This window comes from Vombatus ursinus, unplaced genomic scaffold (genome assembly GCF_900497805.2).
Source record: "Vombatus ursinus unplaced genomic scaffold, bare-nosed wombat genome assembly UNPS02006874.1, whole genome shotgun sequence".
Classification (NCBI taxonomy): domain Eukaryota; kingdom Metazoa; phylum Chordata; class Mammalia; order Diprotodontia; family Vombatidae; genus Vombatus; species Vombatus ursinus.
The window spans coordinates 5562965-5582412 of NW_020946652.1; the positions used below are offsets into that span (position 1 = coordinate 5562965).

Here is a 19448-nt window from a genome sequence, read left to right on the forward strand (position 1 = left end):
TGTGTGTTTATAGTAGCTGGAGAAGAGCAGAGCTTCCCAGGTCTGTGGCTAAAGCTGTGTGTGTATGTGTGTGTAGTGTGTGTGTGTGTGTGTGTGTGGTGTGTGTGTGTTTATAGTAGCTGGTGAACAGCAGAGCTTCCCAGGTCTGTGGCTAAAGCTGTGTGTGTATGTGTGTATCTTTGCCCCCCAAAAAAACAAAAAACAAATAGAGTCATAAACAGGCACAAATAAAAAAACTGAACAACAACATATATGTGCAGACAGATAGACAGATCCACACATCTACACACCCAAACACATACGTGTATGTGTACATACGTGTATGTGTACATGCGCTTTATTGTGCCTACGTACGCACGCGTTTAAAGAAAGCGTCAGACAACATCACATGACAGTCAGTAATCCAGTCTTCCAGTTATTGAAGGCTGATCCGGGAAAGCCTCAGGGTGGACCAGTCGGTTGTGCGCTACAGTGTTCAGAAGCACTTGAAAAGCTTCCACGCGGAAAGAGGACTGTCGCTGTTTGGTCATTTCAGCCCCGTCTGACTCTCTACGCCCCCTTTGAAGGTTTTCTTAGCAAAGTTACTGGAGGGGTTTACCATTTCCTTCTCCAGCTCATTTTACAAATGAGGAAACTGAGGCAAACAGGGTTAAAGGACTTGCCCAGGGTCACCCAGCTAGGAAGTGTCTGAGGCTAGATTTGAACTCAGGAAGATGAGTCTTCTGACTCCAGGCCTGGCGCTCTGTGCACTATGGCGCCCCCTAGTGCCCCATGGAAGCGGATTACACTTACTCCATTGCATCCCAGAGGGCTGATGGAGGCAGGATAAATGAGGGTCAGGTACAGAGTCAGATTTGAGCCGAAGCTTCCTGGCTGTGAGAACTGTCCCCAGCGAGGGGCGTCCTCAGGAGCCCCTGCGGCCTCTCTCCCTGGGGTCTCACCACTTGGCAGGGATGTTACAGATTCGAGTCTGGTTTAGTCTGGGGGGGGGAACTAGGTGGTCCCCGAGGCCCTCGGGGAGACCCTGTGTCTCCCTCAGACAGTGTGTGATTCCATACATAGGACAGCAGTAGTGATGTACATAGCTAATGGCTCAGGCCTGTAAAGCATTTCGTATATGTTATCTCCCTGGACCTTCGCAACAACCCCCTGAGCTAAGTGCTGTTATAATCCCCATTTTACAGACAAGAAAACTGAGGCTGGGAGCAGTGACGCGACTAGCTAGGCAGTGTCTGAGGCAAGGTTCGGACTCAAATTTCACTTCTCCAAATGCACCCCCCAAGCTGCCAAATACTTGAGAAGTGTCCCTGAATTTGGCCTCCCTCCAGACCGGCGACCTGTGCATAACAGGGAGGAATTTTAATCTCCCTTTTAAAGAGAAACTGGAGACAGGCACCTGCCAACACTGCTCTGTGAGTCCCTGGCAGGGACAAGAGTGAAAGCACCTGCCTCCCGGCCCTGAGTCAAGGGCGTTCTCTCGTGCTCCTCGTTTGACAAGGAAGTTCATGGAGAGAAGGCCCTTCTTTCCTGATCTGCTGGGATTCTGGGTGCTGGGCCTCTCAGTAGGATGGACCCGAGGGCCGACCTTCTCTCTTTGCGGTCTCTACCTCCCCACTGCCTCATCTTCATGCTCAGAGGCACTTTCATGATGCCTCTGCCCGAGTCAGAATCTTTGATGCCTCCTCAGTTTAAAACTATGACGCAGGAGATGGGAAGGGAGGTATCTACCCCTCAGGCCCGGGAGACCCCTCCCATCTATTACACGCACTGCTTCCAGGTAGCCATCCTTGCTGAACAAAATGGTGGCTGCTACATTGGAAACAGGGTCCGGGCCAACCGACTGTGACAAGATCCCAAATGCCCGAGTCATCGGACGCCCCCGTGCAGCCACTCACCTATTTGCAGGACAACTGCCCTGACGGGGCCTGGCCCTGCTGGCTTGGTCTGAATGACCTCGGTCCCACAGAACAGGACGTGTCGCCGGTAATCCTCCAGGCTGTGAGACTTCCAAGGCATGGTGCTCTCCACGTGGGGCAATGGGGTCTTCGTAACCGGAATGCTTTCCCCTAGAGGAGATGGTTCTCCGTTAGCCCCTCTCTGGCCTCACGGTGGAATCTCGAATAACTACCCAAATGGCAGTTAATCCATTCTTATCACTGATCCCATTTGCAAGTAACTCCTTAGGAATGCTCTGCATTGGGTACCTGACACCCTTGGGCAGCCCCAAGAATGTACACAGCCTGCCCCTATCCCCGGCCAATGCGGCTTCTGTTTCTTTCTGTTCTGAAAAATATCCTGTTGGTCAGCGGAGCTGTACACATAAATGGGCATTCGATCTCCTACCTCCATCCCTTTGCCCAGGTCACCCCCCAATTCTGTAATGTTGCCCTCAGAATCCCTAGCTTCCCTCAAAGCACAGCTTAGGTGCCTCCTCCTGCACAAGGCCTTTCTGTACACCCCACCCACAGCGGCTGGGGCTCTCCTCCTCCCTCTGGAAAAAACAAAAAAACAAAAAACTTTGTACTACTTTGTGAATACCTTGCACTGAGCTTTCTGTGCAAAGGCTGGATCCCCACTCCCATCCCCAAAGCAATGTAATCTTCTGGAGGATGAGAAATCACTCCGTCTGTCTGTCTGTCTCTCTCTCTCTCTCTCTGTCTCTGTCTGTCTGTCTGTCTCTGTCTGTCTCTCTCTCTCTGTGTCTCTGTCTGTCTCTCTGTCTCTCTCTGTCTCTTTCTGTCTGTCTGTCTCTCTGTGTCTCTCTCTGTCTCTGTCTGTCTCTGTCTCTCTGTCTGTCTGTCTCTCTCTGTGTCTCTGTCTTTCTCTCTGTCTGTCTCTGTCTCTGTCTGTCTGCCTGTCTCTCTCCCTGTCTCTCTCTCTGTCTCCAACACTGAAAACTGTGCCTGCCACCCAGAAAGCTTGCCAAATGGAACACTTTCTTCCTCTATAAAAAAAGGACGCAGGACAAGGTGAGCTTCATCTCTTCCACATTTAAATCGATGGTCTGTTCCTGTGATGCCCATTTTACAGGTAAGGAGACTGAGCCTCAGAAGAATTAGGTAACTTGCCGAGGGTCGCTCAGTCAATAAGTGTCAGAGTCTGAGTTTGAACCCAAATCACCCAACCCCTTGCAGGAGGCTCATTCCCAAGGACCCTTGTAGGACAAGGCAGCAGAGTGCTGGCCAGTCCCTCTGCCTATGGACAGCACATTCAGCTTGGCCTCCAGCCAGGGAGGAGGGTGCCATGAAGCCAACGGTTTCTCTAGAGTGGTTTCTCTGGTCTCTGCATGCCTGGGATCAGATTGCATTGACTGGGTTATGGTGGCATCTTCTCCTCTGGGGCTTAAGGGCCCTCCTCCTTTGGAGTGTCTGGGCAGACTGCCTGGCATGTGTCTTCTAAATAAATGACAGACTTGACCCCGCCGCCGGCGGGGTCGGGCCTCACTTGAGGACGTCGGGGGCCAGTGTCCTTCACTTCAAACCACTGGCCATCCAGCACAGTAACACTGAGTCCTTGATTTCCAGGTCAGATTCATGAAGTTTATTTTGTTCTACTTACATAAACATTTAATGACAGAAGCAGTCATGTAAAGTTCCCAACTTACATCAATGAAGAGTCATTCATTAAATTCTTGTGGGCCCAGCACAAACAGAAAAGAGAGTCAGTCCATGCCGTTAAGCGGCTTGCATTCTGTAGGCTGAGACCAGGCAGCTACGTGCACACACAATAGGAGCCTGGCCAACGAGCCTGGTCCTTGTGAGCACACTCTGAGTGTGCTTCTGATGCAATCCTAAGTAAACTTGGGAGAACACACAAACATTGTGTAGTGGGCTCCCCTCGGGTCACCACGTGATGACAAGAAGCCATTCCATCGGCTCTGGATCCAGAATTGGGGTGCACTCACTCCTCAGCCAGGGGGTCGCCCTTGGTCTGGTAAGACAGACTTACTGTAAGCCCTAGATGAAGATGCCTCCGACGAGAAGTCACCTGGATAGAGAGCTAGACCTGAAGGTAGGAAGACCTGAATTCAAATCCTGCCTCAGACACTCACTAGTTGTGTGGCCCTGGGCAAGGGGCAGAATCTCTTTTAGCCTCAGTTGCCTCATTTGCGAAATGGGGATAATAATAACACCTACCTCACTGAGTTGTTGTGGAAATGAAAGAAAATGGCTTATATAAAGTACTTGGCTAACCAAAAAGTACAATATGAATCCTAGCTATATTGTTATTAAATCACAAGTGCCCTGACCAGCCCAGTCTAACAGGAGCAAAAATGCAGACTCATCCACCAATTGGCCACGTGACATTTATAAGTGCACTTGGTGGGACAAATACCATTTTAAATCTAAGCGCCTCTTCCCAGGTATTGCTGGGGAGGGCCGAGGGGGAGGGGGTCCAGAAGAGGGTGTGACCTCAAGGTGTTGGGCTGAAAAGTTTGTACTTCTGGGCTTACTCGATGTTGAAAGTAAAGATTCCTTTGTAAAATTGAGGCTGATAAGATAAAGTGGTTTGCTTATTGACACACAGCTAGTGAGTATCACAGGCAGGATCTGAACCCAGGTCTTTCTGATTATAAGTCCTGTGACTCCATCCTCTGAGGTCTCATCTGGGCAAGCAGTTGACCCAACCTTCTTAATGACTAAGTCAGCAGATATAAGGCTCTGGTAGGTGTGGTCAATCTGGGAACTCCTCGAGTATTGATGGAGGGCTGGACTGCTTGGCCCTCATCTCAGGAAGAGCTGTCCTAAGTGAGCCTAATTAGCAGAGCGTTGGCCACCACCAGATGACTTATTGAGCCTCCCAAATGTCCAATGACATCTCCCAAGTGACCATTGGACTGGGGCTCCAAGTAGTTATTAAGCACTGTCTTACCATATCCTGGGTATGGGGCTAAGTGCTGAAGGAGTTACTCATCCCGGAGAAATCACTGCTCCCTGAAGCAATGATGGACATGCTCCATGTTTCCCCCATCTCTTGCTGCCTGTAGGTGGTGTGGAATGCAATGTCTGATGTACACCTTCCAAATTTGTTGGGAACCTGGCCCGTTTCTGGTTCATCCACATCATTCCCAGTGGTGCCCAAAGTCACCCAAGCCATTCCAAAGATCTACTTCCTTTCTCACTTTCAGGAAACCCTTGCGAGATTTCATGGAAGCTGAGGGGAATGCCACGTCCTGTCCAGTCATGGCAGGAGAAGGGAGAGGGCAGGACAAGAGGAAGAAACTGGTCAGTCTTGTCTGCCTCATTTCACCGCCTCCAGCACTAACCGCTTTCCCCAGGGGAAAGCGTTATCCCTCACACAGAAGTTGCTGCAGATTAGTGAAGGGCCTTTTAGCCTCTCAGCGAGGGGGGGGTGTTGTCCCTGAGTCTGATACTGTACTGGGTACTATGGTAACCTTCTCCGTGAAGGATGTGATATCTATGCAAATCTTTCTCATTATCATGACAAGGTCATTAGATTTCAGCACATTTCAGGGATAGTTTGTAATTATACTCAGCATATTTCTGTTTACTGTTTTTCCTTCCTCAGTTTTAAATTAAGCAGATCCATTTTTAATGGAAAATCTGCTTGGGTTGAACCATTTAGGAATAGATAATGAACATCCTTTTCACTTTGGGTGATGTTTGTGAAGTCTTCGAACAGCATTTTTGCTATCTTTAGACCATTTGTAAACAGAAAAAAAAATCAATAGTTTGTAAGCAGAAAAAAGACAAAGTGCCTTCGATGTCAAGGGTTTGTCTCTCATTAAGATATGCTGCTGTTTGAATATTACTTCTCCAAAGGAGTGTTAGTGGAAATTCATTACAGACAGTGAGTGCCTCAGGAGTCCCACCAGTTCAAGGGTCTTACTGGATCAATGCTGGAGGGCAGAGAACCTCTGTTTAAGCAGCTCTCCAAGGGGACTAATTGCCATGGGGTCTAAGGAAGGGTCTCCTGCCATTGTGTGCTACTATGACTGGCCAAAGGAGGCGAGATAATCTCCCAGCCTTAGGGGGACATGAATGGAAATTGGTGGGCTGAAAAAAGTGAGCAGGCCAACCTCTGTTTAGGAAATGCCAAAGCATGGCCTGTGATTTCAAAGAGGGTCATGAAATGCTGAAAAGAAAATCCTGAAAAGAGAATTTAGTTCACTTTAAAAAAAAAAAAAAGCATGTGCTTACCACATAAAGGAGGGAAATCATTGGCGTTGCTGACTGTGATGATGCCAATGGTTGTAATAACGCTTTTCACTGGGGGCATCTCATCTTGGCTCAGAGGCTCTGGGGAGTCTTCAAGGGAATGGCAGAGGACCTCAACCTCTGGCTGGTCCAGCTGAGGTGGAAGGGTTACTAGCCCAAACCTGGACACACACTGTGGGTCAGCAGCCTGAGGATCAGCCTGGAGATGGTGGCAGGGCCACAGAACCAGAGCAATCTTGGCTACAGGCCGAGCCAGGAAGCTCTTTCCTAAAGCAAGAAGGGCTTTCACAGAATCACCAATTCTCAGCACCACGAGGGACCCCAGAGAGAGTTGAGTCCAAACCAGACTTAACAGGGATCCTCTTGCAATACCCCAGCAAGGGGCTCAGTTGGGCACTATTATTTTCTCCATTTACAGTGGAAGAAACTGAGGCACATAGAAGTAAAATAACTTGTCTAGTGTAACACAGGTAGCAATTGTCTGAGGTTATATTTGAACTCAGTCTTCCTGTTCCATGCTGAATGCTCTAATCACTGTACTACCAGCTGCCTTCAGAGGAGGAAACTGAATAATTTCTCAGAGATACAAGGAAAGGAATTTGGGAGAAGCAGAGGCATGCCTTGATGTAACTAAGGAACTTCCAGACTTTTGGAAAATGGAAGAGGGTGCAAGCCAGAAGCTGAGGAGGGAGAAAAGGGAACTTCCAGCAGGAATTGGAGAGGCGGGCATCAAAGGTCTTTGAGGCAGGAGGGAAGGTCGATAGTCAGGCGCTCCAAACTGCCTTCATGCAGAGATCCCTGCATGGCGCCTGGAGCAAGGAGAGGCTGCCAGGGTCTTGCTTCGACATGTGTGATGATGATAAGATCGTTATCCCAGCAGATGTCTGTTAAGCTCTTACTGTGGCCCTGTGACATTATCTTTTACTGACTCTCTCAATGTGTGCCCCCGGTGATTCCTCTGTTAGCTTCCCATTAGAATGGAAGCTTCTTGAGGGCAGGGACCGAGTTGTTGCTTTTCTTTATGTCCTCAGTGAGTAGCACAGTGCTTGGCACACAGTAAGAGCTTAATAAATGCTTGTGGACTGACTGCCTGGCCCAGGCAATGGGGATACAAGAACAAACAGGAAATAGTGCCTGACCTCGGCCAGCTAGAGGGTGGAATGGTCAGCTCTTCCCGATGGCTTCCTTTAGAGAGGTAACACAATGACGTTCCAGGTAATGCTTCATTGTCCATTAGCTTCTCTACTTGATTTCCACTCTACAGACCGTGATCCCCATGCACAGAACCCCCACTGTGTCCCCTCGCTTTTCAGCTCCTTTCCTGTGTTGTCTTCCCACAACAGAATGTGACCTCTCTGAGGACAGGGACTATCTTTCTTTCTTTCTTTTTTTTTTTTTTAATTTATATCCCTAGCATTTAGCACAGTGTCGGTATATGGTATGTGCTTAACAAATGTTTTGCTGTGTTTTAATTTAAATGACTTGAATTTCCCTGTTGGACAGATTTAATTATTTTAAAGGGTTTCCTATTAAGGTTACCAGACCACTCAGGGATCTTGTTTTCTCCCTCTTCAGTTCCAAGGGGGCTTTCCTCCCTTCCACATGCCCTGCTGTCCTTGTTTGGTGGGAATCATCTGATAGTATTACTGTGCGTTACATCTACATCTGAGCTGTTTCTCTTTTTCAAATAATTTTTCAGTTAACAAGAAAGTTATCAAACATATTTATTTTCTCTCTCCCATCTTTTTCCACTCAAATGGGAAGGAAGAAAGGAAAGGAGAGAGGGAAGGAAGGAGGCTTATATCATTTAAGCATAGTTAAGTAACACTGTGTCCAAGACCACAATGGACACTGTAAACATTTGAGCCACCATCCTCATCCTCATTCTCATTGTCTCTCCCCCTGCCCCCCTCCCCCAGGGGATACTGGGCCCTGATAGGCAAGCTCTCACCATTATCTCATCCAGAACCAGGCCTTCCACCACCCTGCCCAGCCGCCACTTTCTCCCCTCTTTTCCAGCTCCCCTTTATCTGTTATCGTCCCCAGGTGGAAGGCAGACTCCTTCAGGGGCTTCCTTTTATTTGTATCCACAGGACCTGGCACAGCACCCTACACAAGTAAGCACTTCATACATGCTTGGTCATTCATTCATTCGTTCTCTCACCCAAAAGGCTTTTGTATTGAAAGGAGCCCTTACCTTGGGATGGGGGTTAGAATCCCATTCATACAATTGAACAAACATTCATTAACCCCCTACTATGTGCTAGGCATCCGAGAGCCAAAGACAAAAAATGAAGCGTCTCTACCCTCAGGGAGCTTGGACTCCAATCTAAAATCCAACAAACTCTCATTAAGTACCTACTGTGTGCCAGGCTTGCTTCTGGGCTCTGAGGAGAAAACAACAAAAAGATCAACCTAGCCTGGGACTAAAGACCCTCACTGAGATACGGACCTCTCCTTACAGCTGTCTTGCTCACTATAGCCCCATAGATATCATCCCAATTGTCATGTGTCCTTGAAGCAATTGCCTTTGCTTCTCTGAGCCTCAGTTGCCTCATCTGTATAATGGGAATGATAAGAGTTATTATCAACAATCCTTAGAGGATGGTTGTGGGAGTAGAATGAGATCTTTAGAAATCTTCAGTCAATTCAATAAGCATTTATTAAATGCCTGCTATGTATCTGGAGCTGTACTATACAAAAGTAACTGTGTTCAAGCTGTCTATATCTTAGTAGACAGTCATTGAGAGGTCCCATGTCTGAAAACACCACAGTCCGCCAGTCAAGCTGGGGCAGAACACTTGGCTAGGCAGGTTCTTAGAAAGCAGCAGCACCCAGACCCATGCAGACCCACCCTGGAAGCTTTGGCACTTGGCAGGAGGGATGTGTAAGAGCCTGCATCCTGCTGCTGGAGCCAGGGAGGAGCTGGGCTTCCAGGCTCTATGCCATGATGAAGTGACACAGTGAAGGAGACAGACTGATACAACAGCAGCTTGCAGAAAAGTTGCCAACCTCCATTGGTGGTTAAGGTTTCCTCCTCTGGATGTCCTGAATATCTGTTGTGGGATTTGTTTTCCCATGTAGATTATATTCAATATGTTACTATCTACATAATCTAAACATACCTGAGACCTTACCAGTGTAGGAAGAGCAGCACTGAGCACAGGTTGCAGATTTTACCCTCTGTCAAAAATCCCCAAGGGGGACGTGGGGAATGAGTCATTCATGAACATTTTATATGGCACCTACTATGTGCCAGGCTCTGTGCTAAACAGGTTTATAAATGTTATCTCAAAAAAATACACACACACACACACACACTTGTCTTGAAGTAGGAAAACTCCTATAATGGAGGGTGTTCACAGCTCCTGTCTAGCCGACGTGACCCTGACCAAGAACTAACCTCAGATACCAGCCTTAAGGAGTGGTTCTCAAAGTGTGGTGATGGGGTGGGGGACCCTGGGGATCAGGGAAACCTGTTTTCACCTCATTTCATGCCATGCAGTTCCATTTTCATCACTCCTGCAGCAAGACAATGAGGTCCCTTACCATCCTGAGTTTACTCTTTGGGAAGTATTCCAGACCGCCCACACCCTTTCAAAGTTGTATGTGATTCTATGGAAATGTGGTAGCAAGAACCAAACCAGGCAAGCTGTTGTCTGAAGAAGACAGAGCCCAGTGGAGCCTGGTCAGATATGTCTGGTAAGGTAGTCCACAATCACACCTCTCTTGCCAAGTGGACTGGAAGCTCCCTGAGGGACGTGACTCTATCAGGAGCTTCTTTGTGTCGCCTGCAGCATCTCACACGTCACAGGCGTTCAGACAAGATTTGGGGAGCTCATTGCTGTTGTCCTCCAAACATGGGAAGGAAACAGTAGGCTTCCGACCATCCCAACCAGTACCTGTTAACATGCCCTCGTTGACAACGCAACTCCCATCAATCAGGACAGCATCACAAGGTAAGGAAAACTTCTCAGGCAGAATGAGGATGTCTCCAGGCACCAAGAGACGGGACTCGAGTTCCTGCAGACCTGGACGATGAAGAGTGGAGACCGGACACGTGACTGATGGCCCATTTCCATCTCTTTCCAAGCAGCTGAGAACTGCCCACTTCTTGTCTGCCTCCCTGCTTTCTCTAGCCACGTGCTCTTCAGCTGAAAGCCCTCCCCTGCTCCTTCCATTCCCCCATCATCTGACATCTCTTCTTCCTCTTGTGGCAAAACTCCTAGAAAAGGCCTTCTACAATCCCCCTCCTGCCACTTCCTCTCCTCTCATTGCTTCTTAGACCCTTATAGCCTGGCTTCCAACCTCATCATTCCACTGAAGCTGGTCTCTCCAATGTTACCAAGGATCTCTCAAGGGCCAGCTTTTCTCTTGTCGGTCTCCTTGACTTCTCTCCAGCCTTCGACACTGTCAGTCTCCTGCTCCTCCAAACACTTTCTTCTCCCTGGGATTTTGGGACACCCCTCTCTCCTAGTTCTTCTCCTACCTATTAGACCTCTCCTTCTCAGGCTCCTTTACTGGATAGAAATCTAAATCATACCATGACATGCACCATGGGTGTCCCACAGCGCTCTGACCTGGGTCCTCTTCTCTTCTCCTCAATGCTACTTCACTTGGTTATATCATCAGCTCCCATGGATTTGATTATCTCTACATTGATGATTCTCAGCTAGGTGGCACAGTGGATAGAGCGTGGGGTCTAAAGTCAAGAAGACGTGAGTTCCAATCCGTCTTCAAACACTTACTATCTGTGTGACCCTGTGAAAGTCACTTAATTTCTGTTTGTCTCAGTTTCCTCATTTATAAAACAGGGATAATAGTACCTTCCACTCAGAGTTATTGTGAGTTTAGAAGGGGATAACATTTGTAAAGCACTTAGTACAGTGCCTGGCACAGAGTATGCACCATGTAAATGTTAGCTGTTACTGCTGCAACTGCTACTGCTACTTCTCTTCCTCCTCCACCTACCCAGCCCTAACCTCTCTGCTGACCTCCAGTCTCGCGTCTCCAACTGCTTTTCAGACATCTTATATTGGATGTCCAGTAGACATCTTCAGTCTTCAAGAACTCAGTCTCTTTCCCGTAACCCTCCCCCTCTTCCACACTTCCTTATCATCATCGAGGGCACTGCCCTCCTCCCAATCTTCCAGGCTGTCAACCTAGGAGCCATCCTGGCTGCCTCACTCTCTCTCATCCTTCAGAGTCAGTCTATTGCCAACACCAAGACCTATTGATTTCACCTGCTGCATCTCTGGTTGGTTTCACTCTGCAGCATCTCTCTGATAGCCGCCTTCTTTCCTCTGACCCCTCCCACACCCTGGTGCAGTCCCTCATCACCCCTGGACTGTTACAACAGCTACTGGGAGGAGGCCTGCCTCAGGCTGTCCCCACTCCAGCCCATTCTTCATTCAGACACTAACTTGATTTTCCTAAAGAACAGGTCTGATTATGTCACCCCCTACTCAAACTGCAGGGGCTCCCTGACACCTCCAGGACACTGGCCTCCTTTCTATTCCATGAACAAGACCCTCCACCTCTCAGCTCCAGGAACTGCCTCTGGCTGTCCCCCATGCCTGGGATGCTTCTCCTCATCGTTGCCTCCTGGCTCCACTGACTTCCTTCAAGTCCTAACTATACTCCCTCCTTATTCTAATGTCTTCTCTCCATTAGGTATTTTTTGTACATATTTGTTTCCTTTTTCTCCCTCATTAGATTGTGAACTCCTTGAAGGCAGGGACTGTCTTTGCCTTCCTTTATATCCTTAGAGTCTGGCACATGTTAGACATTTAATAAATGCTTGTTGATTGAGCAACTGAAAACTCCATCAGCTGTGCCCGGTGGCTGGTGCTCGGGGTTTGCTTTCTGCGTCCCCAGCAAACAGATACAAAGTCTTCAGCCAACTGTGCTGGGACACCATGCACTGTGTTCAGACTCTGTACAATGTCTTAACCTTGAGGGTTAAGACCTGCCAGATCTGCCTTCATGGATTCTGGACTTATCTCTGTTTCTTCCATTGGCCTGGCTCTTCAAGATGTCCCTTGGTTATCACAGTCCCAGCTCCTCACTCTGCCTCTGACACCCACTGCTAGCACCCTCCAGTGGGACATGGGTTAGTAACCTATGTTACTATGTTTTGTTATTGTGTTCTGTTGTGTTAGTAACCTATGTTACAGTCAGCCATTTACATCCAACGCCAAGGGCAGAGATAGGAAGTGGATGGGGAAAGGCAAAGAAAAGTAATGAATGACACATTTCCTCTCAAGGAGCTAATTTGAGGAGGGAGAGAGAGAGAGAGAGAGAGAGAGAGAGAGAGAGAGAGAGAGAGAGAGAGAGAGAGAGAGAGAGAGAGAGAGAAGGAAACGGTACTCTGGCAAAGCAACAGAGAAGGGAGGTCAGAATAATTTAGGACAATATCTGAGTGCAAGTTGTTTGGAGTGTTGGCAGCAGGGCAGTCAGGTTGGGGCGGGGTGACTGAATCTCTTCAGTCAGATAATTGAGGAGACTGAAGTCATAAATGGAAACGAATTCCAAAGTGGGGTAACAGAAGATTTAAACAAAGGAAAAGGCTGCCTACCCTCGTCCTTGGTGTGTATTGTGGTCTGGATCTTGTTGTGGTCCTCCACGAGGTTGTGCAGATTGACTGATTGCTGTGGGGTTCAACGTCAAAGTCAAAAGTGAATCCCAGAAGGGCAAGCTCCTGACAAGGCCAGCTTCTGCTCCCCTGGTGATTCAGAGCCAGTGTCTTCTGAGGCATAAAACATCCTCTCCTTCCTAATGCTCTGAGCCTTCCCATCACCGTGGCCACCAAAGCCCTCCCCCTCCCCCATCTGCATCCTCCTCTGGCTCCACCCTGCATCTACCCTGCTCCATTGTGCCCTCTGGAATCTCTGCTCTATTAGGGACCAACTGCCTTCCTCCTAGAGTTCTTCACTGCACACAGCTTTCATCTTTGAGTACAAAGGTGGCTCTTTGGAAGACACACCCTCAGCCGGGGTTCCTCCCATCGTCTGTCTTCTCCTTTCTGCTCACGCTGAGGTTGGAAGTCACGTGACTGCACCACCTGCACTCACTGCAAGTTCATGCTTTCTAATCTCAACCGAGTCTCCATCACTATCTGGCAATCCTTTTAGGGACTACCAGCCCCTCCACAGCAGAGATTTCAAGTCTCCTCATACCCCGCCCAATTCCTTCTCTCTTGGCAGAGGACTTCATCTCCTTTCTTGAGGAAACATCCTTTGGAAGCTCCATCTTCTCCCTGACAGCTCACATCCAACCCTCATCCACACCTCCCAGCACAATACATAGCATCCCCCTGGTTCTCTTCCTTTGCTTCAGCTTCTGACAAAGAAATGATCCTTCTCCTTCTTCTTGACAAGACTAACCCCTCCCTGGGCTTCTGGACCCCATCCACCTGTTGGCTTTCCCCAATGGGGAAGTGTTTTTTTGGGGTTCCCCCTCATCACCCCTGAGCTCCCCCTCCACATTCCCTCCCTTCCTCTTTTCTGGCTCCTTTTTGGTGCCTACAAACACATTGGTCTCCCACAATCAAAGAAAGAAAAGGCCAAAAGACAAAACGGAAAACATTCAGGTGGCGCTTCCCTTCTCTGCCGCTCTCATGCCGTTTCTCTTCTCCCTCTCACAATGTTCAGGTTGCTTACCCTATTAGATCATAAGCTCTTTGAGGTCAGGCACTGCCTCGTCTTTATCTGTGTAGCCCCAGAGACAGCACAATGCCTGGCATGTGATAGGTGCCTAACGAGTTCTCATCAAGTGATTGGATGCTTTCACTTCCTCACCTCCTACCCCAACCTTTCTCTGAGTTCTAGATGCTCCAGCTCTCTGGTCATCTCTGACTCAATGTCCTATAGCATCTCAAACCCCAAATGTCCAAAACACGATTCATTATATTTTGACTCAAATTCTCCCCTCTTCTAAATATCACTTTTCTGTTGAAGCCACCATCATCTTGATGGTCAACTGGACTTCTAGAGTCATTCTTCACCGTTCTCTCTCTCACTCCCCTCCCCCACTTCTGGTCAGTCCCTAAGGTTTGTCAACTCTTCATCCTCAACATTCTTCATATACACATACATACACACACACACACACACACACACACACACACACACACACACATATCCCTTTCTCTCCACTCGAAAAGCCATCAATCCAGATTCAATCTCCTACTTCCTCTTGCCTGAACTGTTTCAATAGCTTCCTCATTGGGCACCAAGTCCCCCAATCCATTCTCTGCCTAGCTAGCAAATTAATATTCTAACACACAGGTTTAATTAACTTTGACTTCCCCCACCCAAGAAACTGGTGTGGCTCTCAGTTACCTCAAGTTTCTCAGCCTGGCATTTAATACTCTCTCCAATCTGGCTTCTACTGCCATTCCAGGCTGATTCTGTCTGACTTCTCTTCACACGTTTTACGTGAGCTGACCAGATTTGACCTACTGTCTCTCCGTTCTACTCCTCTCCCACGCCCTCTCTCTCTCTCTCTCTCTCTCTCTCTCTCTCTCTCTCTCTCTCTCCCTAGTGCCTGGAATGCTTAGCCCCCTCACTTCCACCTCTGGGAAATCCTGGCTTCCTCCAAGCCTTGACTCGTGTCTTACAGGATACTTCCTGATGCTTCACTTTTTCTCCTGAAATTACTTCATAATTATTTTTCTATTTACTCAAGGGATTCCCTGAGGAAGCTCCTTGAAGATGAAGACAGTTTCCTTGGAGCGGCTGTAGTACCAAGAGCAAGTCCAGCACCCTGTCCACAGTAAGTGCTCGTTAAATGTCGGGTGAATCAAGTATCCAGCAGCCAAGTCCAACATATCATAGTTGGAGAACTGTCCTGCAGCTGAATTCAGTTCCTCTCAGTGACTTTGTGCCCCAATACTCACTGTGGACACACTCTGAGAGACTGGCCCCCTTGGGGGGATGCAGGATTGGCCACAAAAGCTAGAGTTTGGGTTTTGTTTAATCCGAGCCCAGGACAGGCAAGAAGCGTCTTACTCATACATTTGTTTCAAAGTCTATTTGACTCCTAGGATGCATTTCCCATAGAAGCAAGACTGCAAGCAGAATTCAGGACCCAGGACTCTTTCCCCCCTCCCCCAATCCTTTGTTCACCTGTAATGTGGACAAATACCATAGATTAACTGTTTAAAATGTTGTCATCGTAATAATAAGGCCTCCTATCTTTTTGGTGCTTGTGAGTCAACAAAGCCCTTTTTTTCTTCTCCAGACCACTGAGAGATTGAAGGGAGAAGGTCAATTTTCAAGGAGGCCATAGCATGTAGCTGGAGAAGGAGCTCTTGTGGTGGAGGGAGGGAATTGGGATGTTAGGAAAGTGAGGAAGAGAGGGAAGCCTGGTGGGTGCCTAAGAGGGAGAAGAGTAGAGACAAAGCCTAGAGGTGAGCCTGGGCATGCGGACGGCTGCCAGGAAGCATCTTAGCTTCTTTTGATCTGGCTGTGGGGACGAGGGAGGCCAGGCCAGTTCTGTCTGAACTTGGATTTAGCTATTTGAGTCTGAAATATGGATCAGGTAAACCTGTGCCAGTGAAATGCAGGTACCAGGCCTGGTGAGCTGGGCAGAGATGTCATTCCTGCCAAGCAACCACTTCATCAGTCAAGTCTGGCAATTAAGTTTGTCCCCTCTGGTGAGAGTTTGTTCAGTCTAATTCAAGTCAACAAATATTTGCTTCTCAGCCTTTGAGTCACAAAGGTAGAATTTCAGGAAATGCTGATCAATTTGCTGTTCTATTACCATGGTAAAGGGATTAAATTCCAGTCTCCAGGCTGAGCAACTGAGTCCTGGATGGAGGGGTGAGAGACGTAGGGGTCATGGGGAGAATGCCAGCTAAGTAACATAACTTAAAAGTACAGCCCCAAAGAAAATTTCAGTATCCTTATTTGGATTTCTCTGGCTCTGGGATGCCTCAGAACAGCATTTAACATACGTTTGCAAATCGGAAAAGAGAAAAAAAATTCGTTGGCCTGCACTTCTACCCCTCAACGCCACTCCCTCCCCCCATTATGTGTTAGCTGCCCTTGCTAGAATGTAAGCTACATGGAGACAGGGAATGTCTGGCTCTTTTTGTATTGTCTCTCCAGCACCCAACATAGTGCCTGGCGAATGCTAGGCTCTCTTTAATGACTTATCTATCTCTATCTCTATAGCTCTTGATCCAATCTATCTACATCAGCCTACCACCTGGAATGACAAAGGAAAAGTGGGCTAAGCAGGCATCAGGGTGCTAGGGGAAGAGCCCGGCAATCTGGAGCATTATACACCTGGCTCCATCCTGCTAGCCCACCGTTCCGCTAGCCAGATGGTATAGAGGGGACTGTGTCCCTCCCAAGGCAGGGGGGACATCTTTGTACTTATTTTCTGGCTATACTTTTGAAGCAAATATTCCTTTATAAAAACTGATAAGTGTTATTGGGTGAAATGAAATTGGGGAATTAATTAATGGAGGCCAACAGTAGGAAGAACACCCTGGAATGACAGCTCATACTGACCGCAGGAGAGAAAGTCTTGCCCAACCTCTCAAGGGAATCATTAGAATGCTGACAGCTGAGACTGAGCCAGTTCTCTTTGGAAGAGTGAAGAGAGTATTGAGAGAGAGAGAGAGAGAGAGAGAGAGAGAGAGAGAGAGGATAGATGTAGACAGACAGACAGGTAGATAGATAGATAGATAGATAGATAGATAGATAGATAGATAGATAGATAGATAGGTAGATAGATAGATAATCAGTTTAAAGGAACTTACATTCTAATGCAGGAGACAACACTGTGGAAGGAAATAGTGACCAGGAAGGAATATTCTGCTTTGAAAAGTTGCAGGGATAGTGAGAGGAGTCTGGGGGAGGAGATGGCCACACCCTTTCCAAGAGCAAAGCCAATCTCAATGGGATTTTTATTGTTCTAGACCTAGGGGTAGGTGGGGTGAATGTGCAAAATATCCTTTAGAAGGAGCAGCTAGATGATTAAGAGGTGACTTACAGAATCCAAGAATTCAGGTACCCCGGAATCTAGGGCAAACAGGGCTCTGAAAAAACGAGGCCCCTCCCTCCCCATCGGACCTAGCAACGCTCTTATCCAGTCTCTGCTTCAAGCCTTCCAGTGAGCAGGAAGTCCCCAGCTCCACCTTGGGAAAGTTCAGATTGCTAGGAAGATTTTCCTGCCTGCACTTCTCTCGTTTCCACCTTCCCAGGATCCCACCCAGTTCTGCCTGCCTGGTCCACACAGCTCAAGCCTCTTCAGACGCTTGCAGACTGGCGCACAGACCTCTTGGACTTTGCTTCTTGCTGGGCAGAAGCAGAGCCCAAGAAAGAGAAGGGAGGGCTCTCCCTGACATGGCAGTGGGGGACCTTACCTGCCGGAGATCGTAGACACTTAAGACAATGGAGATGATGGTCAGAATGATGATGGCTATGGAGTATTCGATGTAACCTTGAGACAGCCAGAGAGTCAGGGTGAAGGCTTGGAACACATAAAATGGATTCAAAACCTGCCAGGGAAAGACACCCTTAGGCCTGGAAAGTCTCTCTTCTCCACTGCCTGGGCCCCAAGGGTCGAGAAGGCAGCGGGTCATCTTTCATTAAAAAGTCTGAGCCTCCTAGTGTTGGGAGAGAGCCCACAGTCTGCGATGCCCTGGGAAGTGTTCTTTGCTGTTTTCAATGCACTGAAAAATAGATGAGGATAAACAGACCTTTCATGGCGATTCTCGGGGAGCTCCCGGGACACCCCGGGAATCAGGTCAGTCTCTAGCTCTGCCAAGAATGACAGGAGACCTTGAGCACAAGGAGGCCTAAGGCTTGACTCAAGAGTCACACAGAGAGTCACTGGCAGGACTCAACCCTCTGCCCTTCACCAAGAATCCCTCCACGCAGGCATTCCACTGTCTCTTGACACGATCTCTTTGTCGCTGTTGTGCAATTGTTTTTCAGTTGTGTCTGATTCTTGGTGACCCCTTTTGGGGTTTTCTTGGCAAAGATACTGGACCGGTTTGTCATGTCCTTCTCCACCTCATTTTTCAGATGAGGAAAGACAGGCAAACAGGGTGAAGTGACTTGTCCAGGGTCACACAGCCAGGAACTGTCTAACTCAGAAAGATGAGTCTTCCTGATTCCAGGCCTGGCACTCTGCACACTGCGGTGCCCCCAGCTGCCCCTGACATGATCTGAGCTCTCCTCAGTTTGGTATCTGTGGTCTCAAGAAGCTTTGGTGACTCCCAACTGGCTGAAACTTAAGCGAGGCTGGAGACTGAACACCATGGTAGAAGGGGGTCCTCAGTTTGAGTTCCCGATGCTATCAGAGGTGCCCGGGAACTCTTTGCATGGAGAGGCACATGCTGGCAATGATGTCTACACTAGCCCCTTGGCTCAAGGCAATCCTGTCCTTGCTGCTTTCTTCTCCCACTGGCAGAGTTGATGCAACTTTTCCTGTTCCACTTTGGTTCTGGAAATGAGGCGACATCTGCAGCCTTGGCTAATGAGAGCTATTCATCCACAATCACTTACATGTCTTACTGGTAAGTTCTCCAGGAAGGGGAATTGAAAGCTCTAGGAACTCTTCCTTCCCTCTCATTTATTTTTTATCACTTCGCTGCCGTAAACTGTCATTGTCTCTGCTTTAACCCGCTTTACTTACAAACAACAGCAACTCTGTTTGCTTAGAGCAAGATGGTTGTACAGTGAATTCTGCAAGGATGCTGATGCTATTTTGTGTTCAAGAATACTCACTGGCATATTGGCGGGGAAAAACTCCCGAAGGAAGAGCAACATGATACATTTAGTGTCGTGCTTTGCACTCGATGCTCAGAGCCCTTTAGTAAATTGACATTTACTCACTCGCCTTCTGACACCAAACCCGAAGAAAGAAGGGTTAGATTTTGTTTATTGCATGGGACAGTGTAAGGACATTGGGTGTAGGGCCAGAGGACCTGGGTTCTGATCCTGGCTATTTCACTAGCTAGCTGTGTGACTGTGGACACTTAACTTGGTGGGGGAGGGCAGCTTCCTCAGCCATAAAATAAAGTAATTTCACTAGCTAGTCTCTGAGATTCTTCCCCTCTCCAGGCCTATAATCTTAGGAATTTACAGACCAGTTCCCAGAAAGCTAATGTGGATTGCCAAGGAACCCTCCTTAGACCCTGGGCCTGGCCTCCATGATCCAAAAATGCAGCTTCTAGGAAAAGCTCCCAGGGCAGTTATTTGAAGCCGCAATGGCATTTAGTACAGAAGACAGCTTGCTAGTGGCTTTGAT

The 19448-nt window shown here is 48.1% G+C and overlaps 1 protein-coding gene across 1 annotated transcript in view; it reads right to left on the bottom strand.

Annotated features, from left to right (window-relative positions):
* ATP13A5 (ATPase 13A5) overlaps positions 1 to 19448 on the bottom strand; it is a 113143-nt gene that overhangs the window by 62435 nt on the left and 31260 nt on the right. Inside the window, exons 7-10 of the mRNA XM_027848829.1 lie at positions 17557 to 17691; positions 12757 to 12829; positions 10082 to 10210; positions 1896 to 2066 (exon numbers count right to left, since the gene is read on the bottom strand). Coding sequence (XP_027704630.1) covers positions 1896 to 2066; positions 10082 to 10210; positions 12757 to 12829; positions 17557 to 17691 — 508 coding nt within the window. The remainder of the gene's footprint in view (positions 1 to 1895; positions 2067 to 10081; positions 10211 to 12756; positions 12830 to 17556; positions 17692 to 19448) is intronic.